General features: G+C 35.8%; 1 protein-coding gene across 6 annotated transcripts in view; it reads right to left on the bottom strand.

Moving 5' to 3' along the window:
• Window positions 1-71: 71 nt before the first annotated feature.
• LCA5 (lebercilin LCA5) overlaps window positions 72-21,689 on the bottom strand; it is a 71,439-nt gene continuing 49,821 nt past the window's right edge. For 5 of the 6 annotated variants that reach the window (XM_038002182.2, XM_008006423.3, XM_038002181.2 and 2 more), the window contains one exon: window positions 72-21,594. In XM_038002182.2, the coding sequence (XP_037858110.2) occupies window positions 20,732-21,594 (863 nt within the window). In that variant the 3' untranslated portion in view covers window positions 72-20,731. The remainder of the gene's footprint in view (window positions 21,595-21,689) is intronic. The other variant, XR_012095084.1, reaches the window with a different exon arrangement.

The raw sequence follows: 21,689 nt of genomic DNA, 5'->3' as shown, positions 1-21,689 counted from the left end.
CTGAATGAAAATACCATAAATATGGTTTCTTCTAAATATATGTAAATAATTACCCATTTCTAGAATGAAACATTAGTTTCCAAAGAAGTAATTTGTTTTTCGAAACAAAAAAGACTGAATTGTTTAATTTAAATTTTGCATCAAGTTACAAAAGGAAATTCCCATTTGAACTGGTTTATTTCAAAAGCAAATAAACCAGTTGAAGTTTTCAAATACAGAATTATATGTATTGTGTTGATGACTTGTCATAACAAACAACATTGTGGTGTAACTTCTTATTCTGTACATGGACAATCTTCAAAGTATAGAATTGGTAATGAGTATAGTACTAACTTTGTACTATATGGAATGTATTTGAAACCCAATAAGATTTCAAATTTGGCCAATTTTACCAAGAAAACATGAAGAAAGGTTTCCATGGTTTCAGAGAATCAATAGTGCCCTCTAAAGGAAATCTATGTGAGGTACATTCAATATCTAGGTTTAATTCAGTACTTATTCCACAAAAATGCTATTTAATTGTAACTTATAATAACACAGATTAAAAATTACAAAAAGAATGCAGGCCAGCCCTAGTCATAAGTATCACAAGACTACACCAATGCTGGACTGGCTGGCAGACCTACTTCAGTCCTAGTTGCTTTTGCCCCTTGTGTACTGTTGTTACCATCCTTATGGAAAGTTCCTAGAAAGGGAAAAGGGGATAATTTCCAAGTAGAGGATTAGACATCCTAGATTTGGAGAGATTGGAACCCCAGAAGAAGATCCAAGTAGGTATCTTGGGAAAACGTGCTACATTGAAGAAAATATCTGTAGAACTGAATGCTGAGAAAGTCAGCTATTGCCCTGGGCCATAGCTGAAAATCTGTGTATCAGGAAAGATAGCCAAATTAGCTGAATTAGAAGAGGGCAGGCAGTGTAGCCTGGCTGAGACATACGAGCATGAAAAGAAAAAGTGATATGAAACATTTATGGATTTTTGTTTGTCCATCTAATTTTTTGGTTTATGTTTTTGCTTCTATCCATTTTTCAAATACACACAGATCCATCCACAAATAGCTTGATAATGTCACAAAAATATTGAGTAAAACCATATAATGCTATTATCAATTAGGAGCAGGGCAAGCCTTGGCGATTACTATCTGCCTTACAGACATTACAAAGTCAGTGAGTACAGAAGATTATTAACTCCAGATATTAATGGCTGCAGCAGAGTTACTGCCATAATAAGATGGTTGGGAATGAAAAATGCTTCATTTATTCTGTTACCAAAACTACACATATAGAGCATTGTTTACATTTTAAAACTTTTCCTCCAGAGTTCAGGTCCAGTTTTATCAGATAACAAAGATCACAGATTAGGTTGACACTTAGCATGTACACCTGTAGACAACCTACCCTAAAATATTGGACAACTTACCCTGACATATTACTATACATATATTACTGCACCTGAGCAGCACAAAAACCCATGGGGTTGGCAGAGCAGCTACTATAATTGCAGAGCAAGAAAAAAAAAAATCTTGTGGAGCATGAGTCATATTATGTGGGAAAATTAATTTTCCAATATCTATTTTTCTACTTATTGATTGGAATATTAAAACACTTGAAGATATATTAGGTTAATAGTTAATGGAAATAAAAAACCTGATAAGAAGATACTGTGGCATCAACCACAGTCAGCAAGCTGTTCCCCAGCTTTTGGGACAATCCAGGTTAAATGGCACATTTCAGCAGAGAAGCTGTGGTAAGTAGAGCAAGGTGACAGCACTGCACCATCTTAATTAGATGTGACACATTAGTCTGAAGTAATCTCAGAATTAAGGCAAATAGAGTCATCTTATTAGGTTCCTCAAAATAAGACCAAAGCTAAAAGTTGTGTCATCAGAGCAGCAGGAGTGCAGGAGCTGCTGGAAGCAGCTGACTGTTAGCACCACATCACATCAACGCACAGGCCTCCTACAGTATATTTGGAACTTCACAGGCCACAGTTCAAAGGGGCTTTAAATGTTCATTTAGGTTTTCCAATGGCTCTTAGAAAAGAGAAATCCCAGAGAGCATAGCTTCCTTCAAATCTCCAGGGCAGGAGGTAATACAAAATCCCTCCTCCTATAATTTATTATTTTTAGCCAAGAGGCTAATTTAAAGGAGGAGCCAAAGATGTAGGGAGTTTATCACCACCATAGCATGGCACAGTGACTGGCTGGGCAGGAACCATAGGATTCCCTAGGTCTGACTGCCCAGTCTCCAGTGTGTAATGGAAAAGAGAGGTGCAGCGTTCTCTCAGGATTTTCAGAATTCCCTTCTGGAACCAAGGCCTTGCTCAAGAAAAATGGCTCTAGATGAAGTTTGCTGCTCGTAGGTGCTTCTGGATGAATGAGCAAGAACGTTTCTAGCCTGGGCAACAGACACAGCCTAGGTACAAGTGAGTGTCGGAGAAGCTGCCTTCAGTGCCCTGGTCATCAGCCACAGTCCTGAGTCTAAGGAAGGGGCTGTTGTGTTCCTGCTGATGCCCAGAAAAACTGCGGCTTATCACTGCCACAACCCAGCTCCATTTCTCCTGTTAGCTATTCTTAATATACTGCACTATATGGTCATCAGTACTTGGACACAGACAAAAATGGCACGGGCAGCATTCCACATGGTTAGGCAGGGCAAGTTATCATAATCCCCAATCGGCTGCTAGCGAAACTAACAGAGGAGTTAAATAATTGGACCTGAGGACACTGCTAGCGAACAACCCTCAGTTTCTACCCTTTAAGCTAATGCTCTTTGCTTTTTGTCACTTACACACTTTCCTTTGGGTCATGTGTCAGGCAATCTGATAAAATAACAAACACTCAAGGGAGGAGAGCAGAAGTACTTCCCCTTAGACTGTCCTCTCTAAGGTCTTTCTGGAGATATCTTAAAATGGTCACTGTCTTCGTAAGAATTTTAGGCTGGAAAGGACAGAATTTTGTAGTGATTTTTAGGGGTGATGAAAAGGAGTAAATGTACATCTTTTAGTGTCTCCCATGGGATGTTCAGAATACATATCCACAGAATCTTTGGGGTGTTTATGAAAACTGGCCAGGATAATAGGGTTCTGTTACATGTCGGGATGGGGGAGGGTGTTGCTGGGAGACAGGTCTTGAAGGGTACTACATCCATAAAGGAAAGTCACCTGTATGAAAACCCTCTGTCAGGTCACTGTGGTTATTGAACTATGGAGTCATCCAGGATGTGTCTTGTGAACAATGGAGCTGTTATTCTCATAAATTTTAGTTTTGTTTTACTAGACTTAAGCAGCATTTTGGTGTCCAGAAAAGCAGGAGCCCTGGGAAACTGTTTTGAAGGTCTTGTGAGATAAGACAAGGAAGTCATAGTCAATGGGGCTGTTTACCTAAATGAGCATATTGGTCCAGAGTATTCATGGCAGTCATAGCTTACTCGGTCTTCTGATAAAGAGAAAGAAACCGGCCGGGCGCGGTGGCTCACGCCTGTAATCCCAGGACTCTGGGAGGCCGAGGCGGACGGATCACGAGGTCAGGAGATCAAGACCATCCTGGCTAACACGCTGAAACCCTGTCTCTACTAAAACTTCAAAAAATTAGCTGGGCGTGGTGGTGAGCGCCTGTAGTCCCAGCTACTCAGGAGGGTGAGGCAGGAGAATGGCGTGAACCTGGGAGGCAGAGTTTGTAGTGAGCCGAGATTGTGCGACTGTACTCCAGCCTGGGTGACAGAGCGAGACTCTGTCTCAAAAAAAAAAAAAAAAAGAGAGAAAGAAACCAAATCCTGAAAAATATTTCTAGAGTCTTACTCATTACAGGGGCAATCAATTGTGTTAGAGAAACTTCAGCCCTAGTTTCTTCTGCTCACTGGGACCTGTTGTCACCATCCTTGTGGAAAATTCCTGGAAAGGGAAAAGGTGATGGTTCATGAGTAAAGGATTGAACAAACTGGATTTTCAGAGATGGGAAACCTAGAAGTTAGGAAGTGGCATTTGACTTCCATTAGTCTAGTTAATCCCAGTAGCCTAAGATTGTATTAATCAGGAATACGTACTTTTATGAGCATCAAAAATTGGAAAGCTAAAAATGACATTGCTGGAATGTAGGGTCCTGGAAGCTATCTTCCTCCTTTTTGGGGCATTTTTCTGCTGGCAACCAAGACTATGGAGACCTGCAAATACAGTTTGCAGCTGCTGCAGGGACAGCAGGAACCAAACTCTGGACTCCGGTGTCCAGTGACTGTGGTGATAGTGACTTTCTAATTCTTGCCTTTTATTTTCTGAGTTGTAGCTGGATGACGCATCTTGAAGTCGGGTGACCTTCTGATTGTAGTAGAAAGTGATTCCCCTATAGGTGGTCAGCCAGTGTTCTGTGAATCACACCCAGGAGCCTAATGTACAGCCTGCTCCTCCAGTTCTTCCAATTTCATGAGCACCTCATTGCCTGTATTAAATCCTTTTTGTTTAAAATATCTAGAGGTTTCTGTCTTATGTACTATATGCACAGAGTCTTATGTCTTATGTCTTATGTCTGATGCACAGAGTACTAGGAAAAACAAGAGACCTACACTAAACATGGTTTGTTGAAATTTTCATTTCAGTGATAAAGAAATAAAATTAAAGTAAACAAAGAATCTACTAAGGAGAAAAAATCTAGATTAAAGTTATCTGTAATACTTAATACCAAAAGAACTGGCATGGTATCAAATTTGGGAAAAGTGCATGTCCCTAAGATTTATAATCCATAATTGCATAACACGGACTCTGAGAAGTTTGCAATAAAGGAGCATGCTTTATTTTGTTTGCCCAAGTGTTTCCTAAATTTATTTCAGAATGACAGTCATTATTTTGGAAATAATAATTTGCTTAATTATGAGGGAGAAAGTATAGTGTCAATATAACTAAGAAAATATTTGAAACATCAAAAACAAAAGATCAAAATTTACAAAGTGAAGATAAATACAGAAGAAAAACCAGTGAGCAGTAAAACCAACAGTTAAAAGTCTAAGTAACTGTTAATACAGTTATTACATTTAGTATGCATATCAAGTTCTTGAAAGGGAGTGCAAAGTAATAATAATAACAATATGAATTTACATTCCTATAACATTTGAACAAAAACTAACAAATGGGAAAGGGGGAATGAAGAAAATAGGATAATTTTTACATCTTCTACTGAGAGAGTCAACAGATTTGGGATATCCTTGACCCAGATAGAAAAATTTAGGAAGTAAATAAATGAGTAAAAAAGTGTTTAATGATGAGGTAATATAAAACTACTATGATTAATAACATTTAAATCAATAGAGAGAAAAAACAAAACCTAACAGAGGAAAAAAAAATCAAGAACTTCAAATATTAGATGGTTAATGTTAAAACCCAGCAGTGACAACTCTAAGTGTAACAAGCAAAAAAGATTCATGCTGGCTTTTAAAGAAATCCAAATATATGCTCTTTATAAGAATATATCAAAGACAAAACCATATAGAAGGCATAAAATAAATCAAGGGATGAATAAAAATATGAACATGCAAACCAAAGAGAAGTAGGGGGTCTTGATGTCAACACCAAAATAAAATTCAAGGTAAAAGAATTTACTTGAAGCAAAAGGGAGACTTTTATGTTGCCAAAAATTACACAATAATGACAAAGGGAAGGGATACTATTTTCTCTCTCTGAGTGCTCCCCTTGATAAGTGTTAAGTGTTAAGGTGCACCACCAGAAGTGCCTCCCCTTAGCTCTCATTTGCTCCTTCCACAGGGATAACTTATTTGATCAGTGAAATCAGAAAAGGATCATTCCGCATTCATGGACTCCTCTCATTGACACACTTGCTTACCCATCTGAAAACAGCATGAATTCTATGTGAAAATCTCCCTGAATCATACAATGGTAAAATTAAAGTCTGGCTTTGGAAAAATTCAGCCCTCCCACCTAAGCCATTCAGCGAACAGTAAAACAGTGTGTTTGCTATGCAGACACGACTTCAAGATACACTCCCGAGCGTGCTCTTCCAATCACATTGTTGTTCCTATCCCTACGATTTAAAACTTCTGGGGCTACCACCTTTTCTCATCTACCTTTATTTATGACTGAATAAAGTGAGTAAGTAGTGGAAAGTCTGCTTTGGCTAGAAATTCAGTCCTGAATTAGAGAAGTCCCCTAATTCAGTGTAGCAGGCAAGGAAGCTAATATTTCATCCGATCCAATCCGATTTGCGTATCTTTCTCAATTAGTTTATAAACTGGAAAGGAAAGAGTTGTGAGTAATTAACACCCTCCAAACCTCCAAAATGGGGACCATTAACTTTATTGGAAATACATTAAAGAAATATATAAGAAGAATTGACAAAATCACATTTTATTTTATTTTCATTTTTATTTGTAAATAGAGATGGGGGGTCTCACTATGTTGATCAGGCTTCAAGTGATCCCCCCATCTTGGCCTCCCAAAGTACTAGGATTACAAGAGTAAATCACTATGCCTGGCTGACAAAATAACATTTTAAAAGGGAAATGAATGCTCTCTTTCAATCTTTAATTAATCAAAAGGACAAAGAGCAGAACTGAAATTTGTATTCTACAGAGAGTTCTCACTCTTTTCGTGTATTCATTAAAAAAAAAAACTGCAAAATTGATCATATACTAAGCTCCAAATAGAATCTCAATAAATTTCAAAAAGTAACAATTCTACTTGCCATATTCTCTAACTATAAAAATAAAATCAGAAATTAACAATACAAGACAATGACAAAATAAAATTTAAAATGGATCCGAAATATAAAATAATCTTAACTATCTAGTCAAAGAGTTAATTAAAATCACAGTTTAAGATACTGGAATTGTATCAGATGCCTCCTGTGTACCACCTTACATCCTCTTGGTCTCATCTCTAATTCCAGTTATATCTGTGGCAAATATTTCCACATAGGTTGCAAACTGTTTTGTGCACAGAGCAGCTCACCTAAAGGGTTAGTCATACTCAGCACTCATGGATTCTCAACTAGGAAGTGTGAGGAGTCAATGGAGAAATACTTCTCCCCTTTGTCTTTTGAGGAGACAATTCCAAGACACATACAGTACAATCCTCAGAATGTCCTTATCAATTCATTAATGCATGCACATATTGGAGTTCCCTCCTTTCCCTGTTTTCTCTGGCCCCTCACTCCCACTTTCTGGGATCACTTCCCCAGCCAACTACTTGTACACAAGCTCTTGTCTCAGGCTTACCTTTCCCTTTCCCAGGAACATAAGTCAGTCAAGTATGGTCCTGAAAAACAAACCAGCAGGGTGGTATCTGGAGCCAAATTCACCAGTCAGATGGCAACAAGAATTTCACTGTGGTGAGATGAACGTCAAATAACAGAGAGATGACTGGAGACGTTACTGCAATGAGATTGCCTACAAGCACCGAATATATTTAACCACAGAATAAAGACTAAAGCAAAGGCAGAATAAAGTGTCAGAACAGAGTGTAAATGTTTCATGTCTTGATGGTGTGAAAATTACTAAACTAATAAAAGTTGGGAAGAAAAAGGAGAAAAAAATAGGAGCTAAAATAAGTATATTGCTTTCCTTATTTGTAATAGTTTAGAGTTGAAAGGTATCATTTAAAGCTGACAAACCAAACCAAGTAGTAGAAATATAAAAATACTTAACAGTATAACGAATAAGAAAGATAATATTATATTATCATCTAAAATCTATTGTTGAAGAGGAGTCATGCAAAAGAAACATGCTTATTTTCAACACTGCCGAATATGCAACTTACAGATACTGCCCAAAGTAATAGAAGATCAAGGGTATTAGGCACTAGAAAAAAACCGACAGACTTTTCTTAATATCAGAAAAAAATACACACACACACAAAAGATAAATCATATAGTGAAAGATATTTTAAGAACTGCTAAAGCAGAGTACATAAAATAATACAACAGAATAAAGATCAAACGTATCTGAATATCAATAAATGTCAAGTTACTTAACTTACACATTGAAAAAAAGATTTTCAGACTGGATCACAAAACCATCCAACTCTGTGTTTTACACAAGTTACACACCTAAAAGAAAATGATCCAGAAAGGTTAAAAATAAATACTAGGCAGGCACCCCTTAAAATAAAAATAGAATCAAGATCTTAATATCAAAAAAGGTAGAATTCAGACCAAAAAGCAAGCAATAATCTACAAAAATAAGGACTTCTTAAAGCCAAAGGGTGCAATTTACAGTGAGGATATAATTATGAATCTTTTATGCATCAAATAATACTCCTGCATATTGAATAAAGCAACCATTACAGAAATTACAAGGAGAAACAGAAATACATTCTACTAACATAATTCACCACATTACACTGAGACAATCATTGTCTATCTATGGCCACCAAAAAAGCATATGAAAAACAACTAAACAGTCATTTTTTATTATAAATACTCAGGTAAAATGGGAAAAGATGTATATTTGCTAACATAACAAATCTATCTCAGCCCAAAAGTCAGCATCATGCTTAAAGGGAAAAGAGGAGAAAGCAAACCAACTAAAAAATATGTACAAGACAATTATGACCGCCATCACCATTATTATACAATACTGTGCTGGAGGAAGAAGCCAATGCAATTAGCCAAGAGAAAGAAATTAGAGAGCTTTAAAATGGAAATGAGGACTTAAAACTATTATGTACCTGGAAAACTCAAAAAAATAGCTTTTACATATACAAATACTAATAAGATATGAAAGACCACATTAACAATGGCAACACAAAGCATTAAAAATTGACAGAATCACAAGAAATGTGTAAGACTGATACAAAAAGAATAACTACAACACAGCTTTAAAACATTACTGAAGTAGGCCAAACATTATAAAAGCATTGATTTAATATTTAAATGAAAGCACCAAAATGTTATTTTAAAAAGCTAAACAAAATGATACTAAAGTTTATAGGCAAAATGTATACATAAAGAAAAATTCTGAAAAACTTGAGATGAGTAACAGGTTGGAGAGTCTAGTGTCACTAAATATTAAAATATATTTTACAGTTTCAAACATTAAAATAGGGTGATACTGGCATATGAATAAACAGGCAACCAGTGGAACAGAATAAAAATTCCAGAAATAGATCCAAATACCTAAAATAATTTAGTATATAATAAAGGTGTAATTTCTAATCAAACTCAAAAGATAGGCTTTTTAACAAATGGTATCAGGCTAGGTGGACTGCCACTTGGAAAAAATTAGTTAAAGTTGTATCTCACAGTATATATAGATGCATAAACTCTATAGAAAATAAAACTTAGAATGTTAGATAAAAATTAGAGAATCCTTTTATAACCCTAGAATGATTAAAAATAAATGACTGATAAATTTTACATAAAATAAAAAAGTAAGCATAGTAAAAAGAAAAAAATACAATAAGCAAAATCAAAAGATAAGAGATGATTTGGAAGAAAAGTTTTTAAGTCACATCACAAGTAATTGACTAATCTATCAATATATAACTCAATCTTAGAGATAAAGATCAATAATATAATGGTAAAATGGGGAAAGAATATGAATAAGTAGTTCAGAATTGTATGACTCTTAAATGCAATCTCCAATTAAGGGAAATGCAAATTTCCTTACAAATATTGAGCTATCCATCAAAAGGGCATAACAGGCACTTATACAGATGAGTGTGTAAATTGGTTAAAACCATGGTGGATAATATTGTAGTGTCTGTTAAACTAACAAATGATACACCTTCTGATCCATCAATTCCATTTCTGGAAATTTCTCCTACAGCTATACTTACACACATGTAAAACTAATGTACAATGTCATTTAATGAAGCATTATCTGTAATAGCGAAGACTGGAAGCAACCCAAATACTTATCACAGGAGGACTGGTAAATTAATGTTGGTATATCCATAAAAATTGATTAGTATGAAGCTCTCTCTTAAAAGTGAAGAGGCTTTTTATGTAATGATATGAAAAGATCACTGTATTACTCTCCTAAGGCTACTGTAACAAATTACCACAAACTGGATAGCTTTAAAACAACAGAAATTAGAATATTCTCTTACAGTTTTGGAGACTAGAAGTCTAAAATCAAGGTGTTGGCAGGGCCGTATTTTGTTGAAAGGCCCTAGGAAAGATGCTTCTCTCTGAGCTTCCTGTGGTTGCTGGCAATTCTTGGTGTTCCTTGGCGTTCCTTGGCTTATAGACATCACTCCAGCCTGCCTCCATCTTCACAAGGCATTCCCCTCTGCACTAGGGCTTGACTAAATAACTGGGTACTACAGCTAGTCAAGTTGGCATATAGACTAACCATCACAATAAGAAATATAATGAATAAGAAATAAATCAATGGACACAATAGTATATAAAATATGCCATATTTACAAGATGGAAAGAATCACAATTCATATTGTATTTGCACAAATTTTGGAAATGTCACTGGTTCTCAAGAAACCAAAGAAAATAGTTTTTTTTTTTTATATTTATGTACATTTGTAACTAGTTAGATTAAGGACAGGAAAAGGAACAAGAATGTATTGTATACCTTTTCATATCATTTTGATTTCTGAATCATGGAGTGTATTACCTAGCCAAAATGTTTGATTTTTAAAAAGAACATATGTTTGATTTTTAAAAAGAACGTAAGATATGTGGTGCTGACACAGAAAAAGGAGGATAATTAGAACAAGATACAAAGTCCAGAAGTGTACACATACATACATAGACACACACACACACACACACACCAAAATGGCATTTTGGATGAGTTGGTTGAACTTTAGGTTAATTTTTTGTTCTTTTGCTTATCTGTATTGTCTATTTCCTCTATCAGTTTGTTTCTTTTACATGAATAGAAAAACAATTTAAAATGTCTTTAATACCCTTTGGCAAGTTTGGCAGAGGCAAACAAGGATCAAAGCCTTCTGAGAATAAAAAAATTCCTCATTTTCCTAAAAATGTTTAAAAACTGATTGCCTCCCCTATTAAAGAAAACATTTTTTTATCTTGAAGGATTTGCAGAGAGAGGAGAATGAAGAAGGGCCAGGAACTTAATTAACTGTACAATTCAGATATTTATGAAAGTCAGAATTAACAGGGAGAAATGAGCTTTAGGAAAACCATTTCCAAAGTTGAAGCTGTTGGACATGATCATTTCTTTGTTATTATTGTTTGTATTCATGCTTTTTACACACTGGGTAACCTTGTGCACACACATGGCTACAAATACCACATATGTATGATTAAGACAAAGATCAATATCTTTGGTGTAGATCTTTCTGTTTGCTAGGCATGTCCACGGATATCCCACAACAAATTCAACATGTTTAAAACAGAGCTACTCATCAACTCCTACGTTCAAAATCTGTTTTTCTAGTAGTTTCCATTTCAGTCAGTGTCCCTGTCATCTCCTCAGTTATTGGGGGCTTCTTCTCTCTCCCTCTCTCCCACATTCAATTGATTACCAAGTGGTATCAATTCTCTCTCATAAGTAACTCTATCATTCTTCTATATAGTATATGTCCACTGACTTTTTCATTATTTCTTATCTGCAATTCCTAAACTGTTTAATCCTTCTTCCACGTCAGTATAGAAGTGCCTGTTTCAAAATGAAAATCTCATGTCATATTGCCATCTAAAAATCCTCTTATGATTTCTAGTAAATTGCATTATATAATAGGAGCTCCATAAATGCTTAATAATGAATGAATTAATGTACAACTGCAAGATGGGCAGGAATAGAATCAGGCATAGTTATTTTCATACTTTTTAGCCATAAAACAATTGCTAGAAAAAATGTCACCCAGATACAGCCATTTGCTAGTCCTTAACCTCTGAAACAACTACCCATATCACATCAAACTATTATAGGTGAATGTCTCTTTTTCTTCATAAGCTTCTTGATTTTATTTTACTAAATAAACCAGGGACAATGGTTGCAATTTATATAAAATTTTGAAATCAATTATACCAATAAATAATAATCATGATAATCACAGTAGGATTTCTGCAGAGCTATAGATACAGTTGAGATGTATTTGCCAATGGTGATATAAAATTCAGAACTTTTTCAGCTTCAAATTCATACACATTGAGCAACACAAAGAAATACTCTCCCTAAAATAAAAATGACTAATTCTCCATCTCCTAATTGTTATTCAAAACACATTGTTTATAAGTATACCTAAACACATTTCTGCAATACTAAAAGCATCCAGAGATATATAGCACTTACCTTGCTATAAATTTAAATGCAATCCTCACCTGTATTTCTATGAATTAATAAAAATGTTATTTGGGCAATCTGGGTTTTGCAGTTAATCAAGAGAATTGTATCTTTAAGAGAATATCCTAGCAACCTCTCAGCAGCTAAGAAAAAAACCCAACTGACAATGTACACTGATTTAATTAATGCTGCTGGACTCCATCAAACTTTGCAGTTAATCGAAAAGACACTTAGAAACAGAAATTAAGCTACAGCTGAAAATGAGAAATACTGGTGAAGGGTATGAAGAGAAAAATTTCATAACTAAATGAGAACTCTTTACTCTGGAGCATGTTTATCAATAAACAGAGTAACAAGGAAATTGATGAAGTTACGACTCCAGTGGGGGTGTCAAAACCAATATATTCATTACTCTAAGAGATTGCTAGTCCCAGAGCCAAAATTACACTGGGGTAATCACACTTTTACGGATACATTCAAAACTTGCAATGCCACTACATTTTCACTGGCCTGTCAGACTGTACATTTCCTAGTGGAGATGCATTTTATGGCACCTGAGCCTTGGAGAAATATGCTTCTCTCTTCTACATTTGGAAATAGATGTATTTTCATCCCCAGCCCTCCCCCACTCCATCATCAATATCAATATTTTATATGGCCTGGTACTTGGCACCATATAAACACATTACACAGAAACAGGTCTGTTCTAGACGAGGTGGGTTTTGTTTTTGTAAGACAAAAAAAATTTAAAAAGCCAAAGAAAGACATATGAAGACTTTATATAGCAAACAAAATCCAAACATGATCGACTGTGTTAGTAAAGAAACACTTCCTCTAGATGTATGTAGGAATTTTTGTTTATATACCTTTGTCTTCACATACACTGAGGAGTGGATACATGAGAAGCAGGAATACTTAATTCTGTTTCATTTTTCTTTTTTTGAAATACTCCCTGTATATTGGCTAATTTAATTTAGATAATTTTAATATTTTTTAAAGCTCAAGCATAGAAACTACTTGACTGGACCATGAAGTACACACACACACTCACACATACTTTTCTCAAACTTTCAAAAACCTGAACACTTAAACTTGTTGCATTAAAAAATGAATGTTCACAAAGAACGTCAAATTTAAATCACATTGATTTGCTCTCCTTGAGGGAATGCTGTAAGAATAATGTTTTGAAGCTTTTTGTGAAAGTTTGGGAATCATAGGTTATAATGGAGGAATGCTACATGAACTACCCAATCTGTTTGGTGCTCATTGTTCCAATAGAATTCCTCCTTCGTGACTAGTTCAAATTTTCTGACATGTTAACCGCGCAGAACAGACAGTTACAGATCACATCTGGTTCAGTCACAAAATAAAAAAGACAGTGGCTTCTCTCCAGTCTAGCCAGTGTGCAGTGTGAGGAGGCAAAGATGCGTCCATACACTGCACCTGCTCATTGTGATCACAAGCCCTAAGTGCTAGATTTAAATATAGAAGAACCTTCCAGGGTAGCCATTTCTGTACATAAAGGAACACCTACTCACCCCAACGAGTAGTACTTTAGAATAGTGGTTCTTAAATGAGCTGCATCAGGATCACCTAGGGGGCTTGTTCAAATACCGATTGCTGGCCCCTACCCACAGAGTTTCTTATATAGTAGGTCTAGAATACAGCCAGAGAAATGACATTTATTTTCTTTATTTTTTCCTTTTTTGAGACAGAGTTTTGCTCTTGTAGCCTAGGCTGGAGTGCAATGGCAGCGATCTCGGCTCGCTGTAGCCTCCACCTCCTGTGTTCAAGTGATTCTCCTGTCTCAGCCTCCCGAGTAGCTGGGATTATAGGCACCCGTCGCCACGCCAGGCTAATTTTTTCTATTTTTAGTAGAGATGGGGTTTCACCATATTGGCCAGGCTAGTTGCGAACTCCTGATCTCAGGTGATCCAACCGCCTTGGCCTCCCAAAGTGCTGAGATTGCAGACGTGAGCCACCGCACCTGGCAAGAACTGACATTTCTACCAAGTTCCCAGAAGACATTGCTGCAGCTCTGGAGGTCATACTTTGAGAGCTATTGCCTAAAGTATAAAGTAAATTTATTTAAATGATGCTGAATCTGTTCTTCAAGAGGAAAACATTAGCTCCCGTCCAGGGAAACACCACAATTTTCTGCCTAGGATGAAGGAGTGCATGATATTCATTATAAAACTAGACTTCAGAAATACGGGTCCCATTTTTCTATATTCTAGACCCTGGTCATAATGTGTAAAAGTATTAACACTAACAGATTTTCCTGGCCTATGTTCTTTGTTTGTACTGATCCTATTTTTCTACTGAAAATTATTTTAGATAAAGAGTATGAAGGTTTATCCCGATTTAGTTGGAGTTCCACTGTGAGTACTTAGGAGAGTAAATATTACAGGTATCACAGAGATTAGGAGCAAATATTGAGGCTAAATTTAAGACTCGGGGGGAAGTTCTTATAGAACAAAACAAAGCCTTAAATCAACCTTTTTTTCTAGGTGTAGTTTTCAGTAGCAGCGATTGCCTATATAAAAAACTCTTGGGTTCCTTATATCAAGGTAAAAAAAAAAAAAAATCTGACATCTATAATGTCCTGTTATAGACTGCACAAAAAGTATACATAACCAGGATCAGTATCAACTGGAACCAGAAATGTGAAAGTTGGTATTTAGGTCAGTTAAAGAGAGAAGAAAGACAGTCACCTTTGGCCATGGTAGTTAAGGAATCCCTGTAGTTCTACTGGCAGGGAGACCAGCCTGAATTCTAATGCTCTGTCTTCAGACCAGTCTGGGCTCCTGATTTGTATCTATTACCCTCCATGGAAATGGCTGGTGAAGTAAAACTATGTGTGTAAAACTGCATCTGCCACAGACTGCTCTGCTTGTCCACAAAAGCATCAAAGCATCTCTATGGAATACCTCTGCATGGGTCTGTAAGGAAGAGTCCCACTTCGATCAAAGACAGCAGATTATGAGGTAAGATACCAAGTGCAGTTTTTAAGATTCCATACTGACAAGCTTCTGTTGTTTTTAAAAAAAGTTTTGGGTGTTGATACAGAAGTTAATGCTTAAATAGATAATGCTCTCCCTCTACTGACATGCTTCATCATGTTACTTATTCTCTTCTCTCAAAAATACACGATGTCATTTCATCTTCACAATAACCTTGTAAGATAGGATCACCTCTATTTCACTTCTGAAAGATGTTAAGAAAAGTTAATTATTTGACAAAAGTTGTAATTAGCAATTGGCAAGCACTCCAATCCAACTTCTGACTCCAAAGTCAGTGTTTTTACTATTCTACTCTGATTGCTGAGTTCTAATTTTTATTTTGTCTTAGATTGAGGTAGATAGAATATAATCGCTTGTATATAAATATGTATTTCAAAAATGTAGCATTTAGTATGGAAAATACATATTTGGGTCTCTAAGTCTTTTCTATGAATTCTAAAATGTAGATATCATATCCATCTTACCTACTGCTGATACATCATTCACCCTTTAATAATCAATAAACTTCACAGTGCAACCCCATCATATCTTGTTAGAAAAATGCCTCATTCCTGGGAATAAGGAGTGCTGAACAAGTAACTAACTTTTAATGTTTATTCCCTATTATTTTTATTCCATATTATTTTTTGATTAAAATTTTTAATAAAAAAAGAATATTTTATGTCAAAAATTCCTTCATCAGGGGAACCATGCCTCCTCCATTCCACAAAAATCCTGTTCATTTCATGAAGTGGGTAAGAGTTGGGATCCATCCTTTCCCTGCACAAGACCACCAACCTTAATGCCGGGCACACAGCATTCCTTGGGCCAAACAGACTTCTGCCAGACTAGACTTTCTTTTTGTTGGGGGTGGGAAAAGGGGCATGCCAGATGAAGGAATGATGTGGGTTCAAGGCTACCAACTGTAACAACTGAAACATTATCAAATGTAAAGTTTCTCTGAAAATGAGACCAAGCAGTGGACAGATTAAGTACTATTATTCGAACTTCCAGACCCAACCACACTTTATTAAGCTTTCTGGATTTGAGACAAAAGTAATTTCCTTATTTTGCTTAAGCTAGTTTGATTTGGGTTTCTGTCACCACTTAAAGAGTACTAGGCCGGGTGTGGTGGCTCACACCTGTAATTCCAGCACTTTAGGAGGCTGAGGTGGGCGGATCACCTGAGGTCAGGAGATGGAGACCAGACTGGCCAACATGGTGAAACTCCGTCTCTACTAAAAATACAAAAAATAATTAGCTGGGTATGGTGGCAGGTGCTTGTGATCCCAGCTACTCAGGAGGCTGAGGCAGGAGAATCGCTTGAACCCGGGAGGTGGAGGTTGCAGCAAGCCGAGATTGTGCCATTGCATGCCAGCCTGGAGGACAAGAGTGAGACTATAAAAATAAAAATAAAAAGTACTAAAACAAAACTCTAAAATATTTCTTTAGAGTTCTCATATTGAGGCTACTGAATGTAATCTACTACCTGCGTAATCTCATGGGCAACCTATAACATATATCACAGTCTATTAGCTGAAACTGAAAATGGGACTAACAGTACTTATTTGGAAAAACTTTGTGAGGAATAAAGCACATAAAAAACGCCAACTGCCATGGCTGGCATTCAGTAAAAATAATTGCTCTCCGCAATTACTGTCTTTCCAAAACAAAAATAGCAGCTAACGTTCACAAAACAACAATAGCAGCTAATGTTCAAGTGCTTCTGGTTCTAAGCAGTTTTTCCTGTATTAATTTCGAGTTAATTAGGTTAGATTACTATGAGGTAGACACTCTAATTAGCCCTGTTTTATAAAGAAGAAAAAAAGGTGCAGAGAGGTTTTGTAACTTATCCAAGGATACGCACAGACAGAGATTAAGGGCCAGCTGAGGTATGAATTTATGCAACCCAAAAGTTCTGTGGGTTTGAAAGTTTCTGGATTTTGTTTGCTGTGAAGCTGTTAACTCTCACCTCTCCTTATGTCACTGAACCTGTCTTTAGAAAATCCTTTCAAAGTTTAGTTTTTTCACTCTTCTGTGGGTTAGGAAACAAACCCATCAATCTTACTGCAAATTTTTTTATTATTTTTATTTATTTATTTTTTCTTGAAGTTCCAGAATACACGTGGAGAATGTGCAGGTTTGTTACATAGGCATGTGTGTCATGGTGGTTTGCTGCACCTGCTGACTTATCCTCTAAGCTCCCTCCCCTCATCCCTGACCCCTCAACAGGCCCCAGTGTGTGTTGTTCCCCTCCCAAATTTAACACTGAATAAAGGAAGGAGAGTTTTAAGTGCAGATAAAAAAGACATAATATATTTAGTACAGAAGTTTTATGATAATTTGGAGGTTTAAAAGCTTTTTCTGCTTATGTCTATTCACAGTATAGCATTAATGTATTACACATTCATACCAGTATTCTATTTGTTTATTTTCTTTTCCCTACAAGAAACTCATAGTAAGTCATGGTAATAGCAGCTAATATTTACTGAGTGCTTATAATGTGCGAGGCACCTGCCAAGCATAAACCTAAGTATTTCATTTACTCATAACCACCATAAGTAGTACAATTAAAGACCAGTAACAACTGAGCAAGCTGTAGTCTAAGGACACACAGGGAACAGTGGGAGAGCAGGGATGGAAACTCGTGCAGTCTGGCTCACTGTGCTCTTCTTCCACTTTGTGAAGACAGGGGCCTCTCTGGTTTACTCTCCACGCTCTCCTGCCATCTAACACAGTCTAGGGCATCCAGGAAGCACTAGTGGTTAATTTTTTAAAATACCCCTAAATAGACTCGCTTGAACCTGGGAGGCAGAGGTTGTAGTGAGCCAAGATTGTGCCACTGCACTCCAGCCTGGGCGACAGAGTGAGACTGTCTCAAAAAAAAAAAAAAAAACCCAAAAAACAAACAAACAAAAAACTCCTAAATAAAAGGAGAGCAATTTCAAGTGATATGAAAGGAGACTTTAACATAAAAGAGGAAAGTTTTGTGTAGAAGGGGAAAAACTTTTTAAGGCAGATTCGTCACAATTTATGGTAACTTCTTTAATTCTAAAAAAATCCATATTATCCCATAATACAAATTTCCCTTCCCATTTTCATCAGGGAGATTTACATGCTCTATCCAACTAACAATTAGTCAGGGATACCAGAAGTCGAGTATCTTGGAAAATGAGGTGGAAGAGGATGATCAGAAAAACTGCAAGTCAGCCATGGAATGAATTTGTGTTTATTTCACAATTCAATTTAATCCTCTTTACCCTCGCCTTTTGTAAAAAAAAAAAATATGAGCAATATGTGCCATTATGATAGCCATTAACGGTGAAAGGATTAATTAAAACTATAATTATCTGATAAGACTAGCATACCGTCTAACCTGATTTAGAGCAGATTCATCTACTTCAACTAAAAATACTGAACATAAAAAAAAGGTGTATAATGAAACAAAAATTAACCCTGCAGGTCCTGTTTCCATTACATATTTTCTAAGTAACTTCAGATATCACTCAAATAAAGAGTCATAGTACATTTTTAATTTTTATTAGTAAGAGTTCTGAGTACAAATAAATTTAATGACATTTAGAAAAAAACAATTTACCCTCTAAGGTTTGTTCATAAAGAAAACCCTGTTTTGTACATTTTAATTTCCAATTTTAATGCTTAATATCATAATGCCTTTACATCTATAACTTAACTTTAGGTTTAATTTTAATAATTCTGTCTTCTTGCATCTGGTTAGAGATCATCAGGTAGAAAAAAAGCAAAAAATTAGGTTAAATGACCTGAATAAAAAACTTAGCTAAAAAGTTTTAAAAGCCTTTAAAACAAACTAAAAATTAGAATACTTTTGGCAGAAAAATTAGCAGCTAGGAACAAAATTAACATTACATAATATTTTACCAAGAACTGCATTACAAATAATATTGTTTTACGTATATTAGAATGATTTGCAACATATTAAATGATTACACATATCAGATGTACAAATCTATTAAGAAAACTTTTTAATATAGTTTAGCACTTTTGAGATATTCTGTTCCCAATAAATGAAAGGAACACAATTTAGAAGATGATAGGTGGTACATCTTTTAATTGGAGACCTAACCAGGTAAGTCTTGATAAATAGTCATGCAACGAAATTCAATAATATGCATTTATAAGAACTCAGAATTAACACAGTAATGCCTTCCCCTCATCAGTATGTATACCTAGCATCAGAAATCATACTACGAGCAAACGGTAGTAAATTCTTGAAAAAAACAGCTGACTTTAGAATAAGTGCCAATCTAAATTTTTTATTCTTCCCAACACACTATTTCTACCACTCTTCATTTTAACAGTGTTTTCTCCTTGGTTGGTGGTATATTACTGCTTTTTAAAGACCAATCATACCCAGCATGATCCAAGCTCATCAACTTCTCTATAAGCCGAAGTGAATTACAAACAGCCAAAAGACCAATGCGTTTAAACAGAAAACTATCCACTCTAGTCAGCAAGGCAGAAGTCCTATGTCTAAAAATCTTCTCTACAAAGTTACTTTAAAACTAGTCCTGTAAGTCCAATAGTATTACACTATTGTTGTCTCCTTGGTTTGAGGACAAGTTCAAATCTTAAAAGCATTAACATTTCCAAATTATATTACTCTGGAAACATAACTGAACTGAAGATCTTTCTGTAATATATTGGGATAAAGTGTCTTCTATTCTTTGCAGTTGGTATGTATTTCTACTATTCCTTGCATTTGGCATGAAATCTTACACCCAGTCACTGAGATACAAAGAATGTAGGAGAACAAGGAGAGGAATTACACTGTATCCAAGCTTCTGGGGGCTATGACAGAGAGCAACTGTCCTTGCAAACAGAGAAATGTCTTCTGAACTCAATGTAATATTCTAACAGAATTGTAGGTAAGTGATTTCAGTAAATACTGAAATTGGGAAATGAGTAGTGTTTAGCTGTGGGTACTTTCAGAGGAATGGGAAATCCCAATGTTGTGACTGCTATCATTCAAGAGTAGCTCAGCATTGCCATGTAAGATAGGGACCCCTGGCCCTATCCATAAAGGGAAGGGCTCCTAAGAAGCACTCGTTCTCCACCATCTGGAGCTACACTTCCCAACACAGACTTTCACCCTTAATTTTCATTCAACAATTAGTGGGAAGACTATATTTAGCTCAATGAGAATATGATCAAAAATACATAAATAGGGATAAAAGTAGAAAAGGAATATCACCTCCAGTGCAGTTAAACTTGCCATAGCACTGGTTGAAGAGTTAAAATCTATTTCATTTTTCAAGATACATTTTTATTTTTGGTTTCATTCAAAAAAGCCTCCTTCATTCTTGGCAAACTATGTGGTGTATGTATGATCTACTTCTTTTTAACTGCATTGTATTTAGCTACTAAAAATCATTCCTTAATAAGGACATTGTAGCATTAAAAAGTGTAAATGTTTATAATAAACACTGTATTAAAATATTTCAATATTTACAATTAGGAAAAATGTATACTCCAGTCAGTCATCTCAGTGCTACTTCTTCAATTTCATCTTCTACAGAATCAACTGCTTTTACTGCTGGTTTATCATCTGCATGTTTTAATCGGTGTCTATTTGGATTAAAACTTCTTCCTTCATTGAGGAAAAAGTCTTCATCTTCATCATGTTCTCGATCTCTGCTGCCTTTATCCCCAGGGAGAAAATTTAGAGGGTCAATGTCTCCTTTACCAGAAGCCATAGAATTTGGGTCACTGCTTTTGGAGGAAATGGTGCTGCTACCACTGGCACCAAATAACTGTTCCATCAAATTAGCTTTTTTCTCTTTTCTTGTAATTAAATCTACACCATCTTTACTAAGTTTTTCCATACTGTTTCTTTGGAAATCCAAAAAACTACTTTTTTGACTAAATGGATTTGGCCTCTCTGATGTTTTTGCAAATGAAGGCACATAGCTACCAAATGCAAACTCATTAGGGGAGGCTGAACTTCTAACATTTCCTGAATTTTGACCTTCTCCTTTTGGAGGTAAGAAATCGATGTCTTGCAAATGATGCCCGTTAAATAACCTCTCTGAGGATTCAGAGAACCTGTATGTTTTGGGGCTTCTCTCTGGGGAGTGTAGTTTCGATTCAAAATCAGGTAACAATGGCAAAACAGGGTATTTTAGATTTCGAGAATCTTGGAGTTCTCTGTCAATTTCATTCAGTTTAGCAAGTAGCATTTCTCTCTTCAGTCTTTCTTCTTCCTCTCTTTGCAATTTATCCATATTCTGAATTTGATATATTTCTAGTTGGTACTTTCCAGTTTCCCACTCTGGCTTTTCTTCTCTTTCCAGTAAATATGTCTTTTCTTTTTGCTTTTTATCAAGTTCTTCTCTTTCCCATTCTGTATGAAATCAAATTTTTTTTAATGGGATTTTGTAACAGTCAGTATTTTTAAACAGGAAGACTATCAAGTTTTATAAAACAACCATATTTAAT

This window comes from Chlorocebus sabaeus, chromosome 13 (genome assembly GCF_047675955.1).
Source record: "Chlorocebus sabaeus isolate Y175 chromosome 13, mChlSab1.0.hap1, whole genome shotgun sequence".
Classification (NCBI taxonomy): Eukaryota; Metazoa; Chordata; class Mammalia; order Primates; family Cercopithecidae; genus Chlorocebus; species Chlorocebus sabaeus.
This window is presented reverse-complemented; position numbering and strand designations above follow the sequence as displayed.